General features: G+C 42.8%; 1 protein-coding gene across 1 annotated transcript in view; it reads right to left on the bottom strand.

The window, feature by feature from the left end:
• Positions 1-8,272, bottom strand: part of TP53BP1 (tumor protein p53 binding protein 1) — a gene marked incomplete at both ends in the record, with an annotated part of 20,535 nt that extends 12,263 nt beyond the window's left edge. The window contains 7 exons of the mRNA XM_010086793.1: positions 1,281-2,472; positions 3,514-3,710; positions 4,723-4,814; positions 5,144-5,264; positions 6,503-6,648; positions 7,539-7,620; positions 8,059-8,272. Of these exons, the coding sequence (XP_010085095.1) occupies positions 1,281-2,472; positions 3,514-3,710; positions 4,723-4,814; positions 5,144-5,264; positions 6,503-6,648; positions 7,539-7,620; positions 8,059-8,272 (2,044 nt within the window). The remainder of the gene's footprint in view (positions 1-1,280; positions 2,473-3,513; positions 3,711-4,722; positions 4,815-5,143; positions 5,265-6,502; positions 6,649-7,538; positions 7,621-8,058) is intronic.
• Between the last annotated feature and the right edge of the window lie 452 nt (positions 8,273-8,724).

Below are 8,724 nucleotides of genomic sequence, written 5' to 3'. Positions count from 1 at the left end.
GGTTCAGCAATTGCAACGTCCTGGAGATCAGCCCCAGGGCTTCAGTGCCGTGCACCGGCACTCACCCTGCGCGGGCACACCACACCTCCAAAGGCCAACTACCATTCCTCACCAACAGCTTATGAGTTCCTGTCACACCACGACCCACAGCAGATCTCCACTTAGAAGTGCTTTATTTAAAAACAAAGTCTTTAGAAACTCCACCAAATTTTTGGTCATTTTGGACTATTTTTGGACCACCTCAGTCCCTCCTAGCCTACAAATCCACATTTGGTAGGCTAATAACAAATGAACAAAATAATTCATGAAATTATCAGCCTGCATTTTAATACAAGATAACGTTCTCTCCTAACATCGCCGTCTGACATACCTGATATGTAAGGACAACCATCACCTACTGACAACTCATGTTTTCAGAGCCTCAGCTTCTGTAATCACCAACTTCGGGAGACTGGAAGTCACCTACTGCCATTGTAAGAGGGGGAAAACTCTCTCTCACTCTCTGATCCTGCAGTTTAATGGAAGATTCCTTATATCCCAAAAACGTGTACAATTCAGGACAAAGCTCTAGTAAAACTTTGTTTTCTATTACTTTCTCATTTGAGGAGTACAGAACTCTATGCCTTAAAATTACGTCAATCAAAAGGCTAAAGCTCCACAAAACTCAGGTGTAGCATCCCACATCCCTTGTTTAACTACACAACATGATGTTAAAGGGATCTCAATGCATCGTGATGACACCTGGTGAGCCACAGCTTATGAGTGAGCGAAAAGCCATTCTACTTTAAAGCAATCTCAAGATAAATTTGCTTTATTAGTTTCTAGCTCAAAGCTGCTCTATACACCTCCACAAAGAAAATCCTCCTTTGAGAATTAAAACAGAAAAAAAAAAGAAAAAAAAAGAGACCTACAGGAGGGAAAACAGATTACCACATGCCCTTTTCCTTTCAAGGACAATACTGTTGTCGCTTTGGGGGAGGTGGGGTGTGGAGTTACGAAAATCCCTGAGCATCGCCAAGGTCACCACATTCTGAGCTTTCGAAGTTGCTCTGTGTTTCTACCATCACACAGCGAGAGACTGTTCAGAACAAGAATTACCTTATCAGCAGTATGACCCACAAGGAAAAGGCATGTTACGCACGTAGCACAGTAACCTGCAGAGAAACCGTTCAACGTGCACCCAAGACCAGCACTCCCTGAAAACACTGAGGGTTGCACACAGCTGTCCTTGACGTTATTCCATACAGACACCTGTGAACCACTAACCTAAATTCACTTACCGCTGGAAGGACTGGGGGATTTAGCAGCTGCCTTCTCCTGCGGCTGCATCTGCTCCTCTTGCTCCAGATTCCTTGTCACAACAGCATCCTCCGTATTCTTTGGCACCTGATTCTCCTGCTGAGTCACCAGCACGTCAGCCCCTCTCTCCTGAAGGGGTGGCTGACTCTCTGTTACCATTGTCTGTCCTAATTCTGAACAACCTGGATGTTTTTTGGCACACAACCCCACTTCCAATGGAACGTCGCTCTTTAACTTTGGAAGCAAGCTGTTGTGCTGTTCCAGTAACTCCCCTACAGAAGGCTTAGATGAAACTTTATTCAGCTTTGACATGTCTTCCACAGCAGCCTTAGAGGCCCGTTTATCCATGCTCTTTGCCTCTAAAGTGCCAAAAGTACAGCCTTTTGAAGTCTCTTTTCCCTGGCTTTCTGGTCCAATTTCTTCTAATTCTTGGGCCTGATCAGACAAACTTTTGCTATTTTTACAAGAACCATCAGCAAATTCCACTTCCATGTCTTCATGACACTGTACTTCCCCTTCAGGAATAAACCTTTGAGAAAGTGTAATATCAACAAGGGGCCCATCTTCATTTATTTCTTTCTCTTTCACTTGCAGTTTTTCTTCTTGTTCTTCACACTGAGTCTCAGGAACTGCCTCAGGCTCAGAAGTCTCTTCCAATGGATAATCCTCAGACTGCACTTCTCTCTTCTGAGTGCACGACACAATCTCAGGCAGACCAGACTGATCTGGAGCAGCCTGACTGCCAGAAATACACTCCATCTTGCGACGAGCCGTAGGGGCTAACGACCCATCTCCTGCCACATCTGCACGGACTAACTGCGTTACAGGCTTTCCTGCAGTCTGTAAATCCTCCTTTTCTGTTTTTTCACAGTTTTCAGACAGTTCTTGATCACCTCCATCCAGCCTCTGTTTTATGTTGTCGTTCTCCGCAGAACAGAGTTCCAAGTCTGAGGCCTTGCATTCGGAAACCATCTCTACTTGCTTGGTTTCGCTGTCTCGGCCTGTGTTCAGAGAGCCGGAGCTGAGCTCTGCATCTGTGGGCTGGCTACACTCACTCGCAGAAAGCAGCAGCTTACAGGACTCAGAGGGCTGCAACACAGAGTCGGTTAAAGGAGCAGCTTTTCCTTCTGCTTCATGCTGCTTCTCTGGGCTTGGAGTTGGAACAAAGATATCCTAAAATGAAAAAAGTGGGACATGGAGCACCAGGGTAGCCCAAGCAGGACTGTTTGTTATTCCTAGAACATTACATCCACGGATTATGGAGCAGAGAAAGCTCAGCACAAAAGTACAGAAAAAAAAAAAAAAAAAAAAAAAAAAGCAAGCTTCCCCCCCATTTATATGAGTCATAATTGCCACGTTCTTGCTGAGAAAAATTATCACCACCCATTATTTTTTAGTACCGCTGTGGCAAAGCCAGACACGAGCCCTGGTACACCTCTCACACGACCAAATCATCAAAAATCAAGTACAGGGCAAGTATGGCAAATTTGTAGCTATTTTTAGTCAAACAACCAAGAATTCTTGAATGACTCTCTGGAGGAATCTATTATATCAGCACGAAAGTCGCCTCCAGGTAAGGAGAAACCCTGCTTTGACTACCTAAATCTCTAGTACAAGCTCTATTTTCTGCCTTAAGTTGATTAAATTTGTAATATTAAGCTATAAATCCACCATCTGTTAAATCCCTTTGAACAGCAGTAACTTCCAGAATCAAAACAGCACAAAATAAACAACAGATAATAAGAATAAGCAACTTGAAAAATGCAGTAAATTAATTCTAGCCTTGTAGAATACAAATGCTTTATTACAAAACAGCTTCACTTTCTCCATGGCAAACGATGCTACAGTCTATCCTGATAAAAGCCTACTTCATGATGCAGTTTGAGACGCAGGACACCCAGCTCAGCATCAGAAAGCAGCAGCGTTTTAAAGAGAGAAAGGAAAAAAAAAAAAAAAAGGGACAAAACCAGTTTCTAGCACAGATTAAAAGACAACAAAAACTACATTAAGTAACTCACTATTACCCTGCTCTCTGCAGAATAAGCTGCCACACAGGATGATCAGTATGTAATTGTGACTGGTGGGAACAGGGATGCTCGTGAGAACCGGCCTAGCAGGGAAGCTCAACCCAGAAGCACAGAGGCTGACTCAAACACACATCTTCTGCAACAGCCACGTAAAAACCTCAGAAAAGATATCCGTATGAACCCTTACATGAGAGAACTCTGGTTGTGACGGTAAAGATCCAGGAAAGAAGGTTGGGGCACTCTGGGACACTGGAGTCGAGGCCTGCGGCAGGATGAGAGGTCCTGGTGGGATACACGGGGTGGCCACCTCCACAAGCATATCTCCTCTCTGCTTCTGCATCAGCTCTCTTCCTTCTGCAGGGACAGATATATCCATCTGTTCATTTGGTTTGAAAGAGCAGAAAATACATTACTAGCAAATTCTTGCATTGTACCTAAAGTTTCGAACATTCTATTAAAAGACTTGTCTTCAGTGGCATATGCAACTTTCTCATACTTTAATGGGTGAATCTAAAATCTTCTCTCCACGTGAATTCTCTTTGGAAGGAAAGAAAAAAAAAAAATCAACAAAATCATCCATACCATGTAATTATGGGAGAAGTGGAAGCATTTTGTGAAGAATTCACATAACTATTTTGCTACAGGTCTAGAACTTCTACAATTACAAAAAGCTATCCAAAGTTTATAAAAAGCATTTCTCTGAGGGTTTGGGTTTTTTTTCCCTTTTGCTATCTTTATTAAAATGAAGATAAATTCAGACCCCGGCTAACAAAATATCTATTCTGAAAGTATTTAACATTCTGTGACAGCGATCTCACAGAAAGGAATGGTGATTTTGTATCATACTTAAAAGTCTGTGTGGATGGATATCTCGACCCTGATGGTGAATGGGTGCTTAGAAAAAATGTTTAAGTACCAAGGTATTATATAGAACAATTCATCTTTTGGCATGATGTTCTAGAATACACACATAATAAACATAAGAAAGCTTCTTTAAATATTGTGCAAGTCATGCAGTCCTCCTCTGTCCTTTCTGTTGCCCTAACAGTATACACTTCATACAGAGACCCGCCTGCAGCAAGAATGGCTTGTCCCCAAGAAAGGAGGACAACTGCATGCAGCCATCTGTATCCCATAGGAAGCATTTCCTGTCTTTCAGGTGAGGGGGAGGTAGCTGCCAGTTCTGATTTTATTATGATAGCTATGCAGGAAATATCGGCAGCACATCAGCATCCGAGTCACACACACAGATCTCCCTTCATCTACCTCTTTCAGTCTCCCCTATCCAGCTTTATTCTTTAAATGCAATTTTAGGATGTTTTGAAAAGGCTGCGTGCTCAGACTAAACCACAGAGCCCAGAAACACAACCACACACCAGCACGCACAAGAGTTTACCTTTTGCTTGCTCCTGTTCGGTAGGACTGCTGGGGACAAGAGCACAGGATCCAAGGGCAACAGGAGGAGGATTAACTGTGGCTGAAGAGACGCTGCAGACCAAGAAAAGGGAACACAGATAAGAAGACCATACGTGACGAGAAAATGCATTAACTTCTCCCCAAACATAGCTCCAGCTTGTCACAACAGGCGCCTTCTCGTAAAAGGAGAGTGTCAGGTGTTCGCTAGCAAGAGAAACGCCCATTGACCACACGGGCATCACGAGTTTATTTCATTGCAAAACAAAGCCCTGCTCCTCTCACAGTGCAAAATTAAACCACTGATCGCTTAAAATCCAGCACAAGGCCTTGAATAAAGAAGAACTGTGGAAATGCACTATTGCAATTAAGCTATTGCAAGAGTTTGGGGATTTTTCACTTACATGGAACGACTCTCCTGGACATGGGATCTCTGTCCAGAGAGCTGCAGGAGCTGCAGGCTGCGGGCAGGGGTGCACGGCAAAGAACCTTCCTCTTCCGCCCTGGTTATTGGACAGCCACTCCCTGTAGCAGTTTTGAACAAAAGGAAGTAAGATTTGAAATCTGTCCAATAACCAAGCTGATCAGAAAATTCTGGGGAATTACATTCTGCTACTTCTCAGGTAGGCAAGGACGAGCCGATTTTCACACTGAGCTGGAGAAGGACTGCACTCCAAAGTTATGTATGTGAAATGTGAGCATAATATAGTTAAGATTAAAAAAGATAAAATCTATTCTATAGGTTCCAACGTATCAGGCCAGACTGTGCAAGTATTCCTACTTGGGAATTTTAAAAGAAAAATGCCCAATGGCTCCAATATCAGCACTTTGACCCAGCACTAGAACGCAAATACAGGCAAAGCTCCTACAGGACACCTTGCACTGACCACCGACTCCGTGTGAGAAGGAGGTTGTTCCTGAATCTTCTGGATACAGAGGGTTCATGCACAAGACCCTACTGCTCTAGACAGAGTTGTGCATGAATCAGAACTAAACAAAAAGCATAAAGTGAGACTTCATTCAGCTCACGCTTTATAAACAGTGGCAAAGTTGCCTTTCTAAACTTTATTTTCTAGGCCTTTCACTATTAGGATTGTTAAGAACCTTTCTGCTTCTCCCTTAGCCTTTCAGCTGTGGACACCAAAACCAGACACAGGCATCCTCCTAGCAAGAGGTGACAACCTCTCTCCTGATCCTGTTTTATGCAATCTCTTCTCTTACAGGGAAGGAACATTAACCCAGATGACAAGTAAGACGAAGCAAAATTGTGGTGCAAAGATTCTGATTGCAGAATTCCATCACACCCCAACCAGGAAGGCCAGTTCAGAGGAGTAACTGGAACGTTTCGCCACAGTTACCCAGTGTAAGAATGTCTGCACTATTTGCCTTCACTACTTATCCACACTTTACATTGTGTGTCACTACAAAGTGTGAGCATTTTTATTGCCAGTTTCAGAAGAGGGTAAATGCTCTTTTTTGGTTTTGTTCACCAAAGAGCACTGAAGGAAAGGAAATCAAATGCATTTAACAATACAGTGTAACTGTTCTAACAAGAAGTGACATTTAGATGTTTGCTCCATAGTAAAGTGAAAGAGGCTGTGGCCTTTCACTTCCAAAGCATTCTCAATTTTAGCAGAAATTGCACGAAAAGTACTCACAACACTCTGCACCCTGAACCACTACATGCCTAAAAGGATCAGGTAGGGATGATAATTATGATGATTTCTGGAATGAACATTTCGACTCTGCTTGTCTATTGTTACCTGTCACGTCATTCTCAGGAAACATCTCTTCCTGAGTTGACAAGATATCCAACTCCTCGTGACCAGAATCCAGGGATTTCTCCGTTTTAGCGGGGTCACAGACAGGCATTTGTTTCCTGGGATGCTCTTCTGCTTCCTGCAGAGTTCTGGAAAAGCAAGACAGTCACTGACCTGAAAAATGTGAAGTATGAAGTTATACTGCAACATTGTAAAGACAATTTATCAGCATAGAGGAAAGATATTCACTGGTGTATACCACAGGAAAAAAAAAAAAGGAATAAAAAGAAGAGAAAAAGGAGGACTGGCCCATCTCTCCTGTTAAAATAACATGTTCATCCTCGACAAGTTACATTTTCAAAATTGTTTCATCAGTTTTCTTCCAATCTAAGCGATACTTAAATGGAACGCAGATTGTTCTACTGACTGTATTCAATCTGGATTCTAGGCATTTTGTTTCACCTCCATCTTAATATTGTTTTGTGTCAGAATATGACAATACAAGATGAGCTAAACATTACTCTGTCTGGCATAAAAGATATACAGAGAATTTTCAACAAACTGAAGTTTCACATTTAACAATAATTAACACTATAAAGCTTACAACAACAAATACTCCAAAGCATCCTGGAACAGCCACCACACAGCCTCTACATTTCTTTTGGGAGGCCAAAGCCCATGCAAGTGATTCTGAAATAACTTATGTGAGTTAAACTTTTAATATCCCAGTCATTTAACTTTAAGAAAATTATTAGTGTATTCTATCATCCCGTGCACTCTCCCTTAAAAACAAACCTATTGATATCTTTGTGTGTAAGAGTTGGACACCACTTCTTTCCTCAGCGAGGAATGGTGAAAGCACTCCTTAGTCAGTACTGCTGCAAAAAGGTCTTATCAGTACTTCACCCTTCCCTTGGCTTTTTTTTCCTCTTTTGCCTTGAAGCCTGAACCCTCCTATGTCTAAAAATCTACTAAAAGAGAAACAGATCAATTTCCAGAATGTCAGCAAGAGACCTACAAAGAACGCAGACTATTTTACCTTTCAGATTTCTCTGGCTGGCCCTCCAAAGCAGTATGTGCTTCTGTGCTGGAGACAGTTTCTGTGCTGTCACCACACAGTTCTAGCAAGAGAGAGGAAAAAAAAAAAACCAAACATGCTTATTCAGGTTACTTGGATTAATATACAGAGAGAAGCATAGTTCTGTAAATTACACAAATATGAAGACAAGCTTTATATTAAAAAAAAATTAAACTTGAACTAAAGGACAGGATGACGTTCTTCCCAGTGAGGGAATTCTACATCAGATTCTCTGAATATCCTGAAAACATATTAGGAAAGAGAGGTGCAAGAATCAATGCTGGCACTTGGACAGCTACAAGAAAACAAATGAACTAGCTCAAAGGAAAGAGAAGGCAAAATTATTTTAAACTGACAATGTGCTGTGGACTCATTTTTGAGAACTACTAATACCATTCTTCCTGTCAAATAAACGTAACATCCATAATTTAAAGAAATCAGAGAGACCTGACAGAGCAACAGAAGGACCATTTTCACATACCATCCTTAGTGTCATTCTTCTCACATCTGGAAGAAGGGACAGCAGCTCCAGGGTGGAACTGATGCTCGGCACCTCCTTCGCTGGGCACGAAGTCACTCTCAAAGTCCTGGCTCTGTGAGAGCTCTAGAGCTCCAAAGCGCAGCTGTGACATGCCTGTATCCGACACCAAACACCCACAATTAATACATATACACACACACACACAGAGACCTATCTACCACTTTACAGGGGCAAAAGACACAGCCTCTAACAAGATAAGTATTTAGGCTGTTGCTGAAACTGAACAAACCAACAGACTCGGATCCCAGCTGCACTAATTAAAAATACGGTAAAAGAAGAGGGACAGCGGCCATTAACTCAAAACCCAGCGACAATCAGCAAGGTCTTGTGTAACGCCATTAGGTACTGCAGCAGGTTTGGATTCCTGACACTACGGAGCCTGTGCCTGAGAGTCCTCTGATGACCACAGCCCCTGTGCCAGGAGTCCTTCGCTCTGACACACAAAGGCTCCATCTCCCACCGCCCGCGCCGCGCCTCCTCTGAGCCCTCTGCTCTCTCCCAGACCCTTGTTAACAACGAGATGAAGTCACGGTTTCACACCCCAAAGCACAGACCAGCTCCTGTGCAAAGACACCGACTGCCAGCGGTACAACGGCGCCTCGTGCG

Source organism: Pterocles gutturalis, unplaced genomic scaffold (assembly GCF_000699245.1).
Source record: "Pterocles gutturalis isolate BGI_N339 unplaced genomic scaffold, ASM69924v1 scaffold22146, whole genome shotgun sequence".
Lineage (NCBI taxonomy): Eukaryota > Metazoa > Chordata > Aves > Pterocliformes > Pteroclidae > Pterocles > Pterocles gutturalis.
The sequence above is the reverse complement of the archived record's forward strand: the minus strand, read 5'-3'. Positions and strand labels throughout refer to the sequence as shown.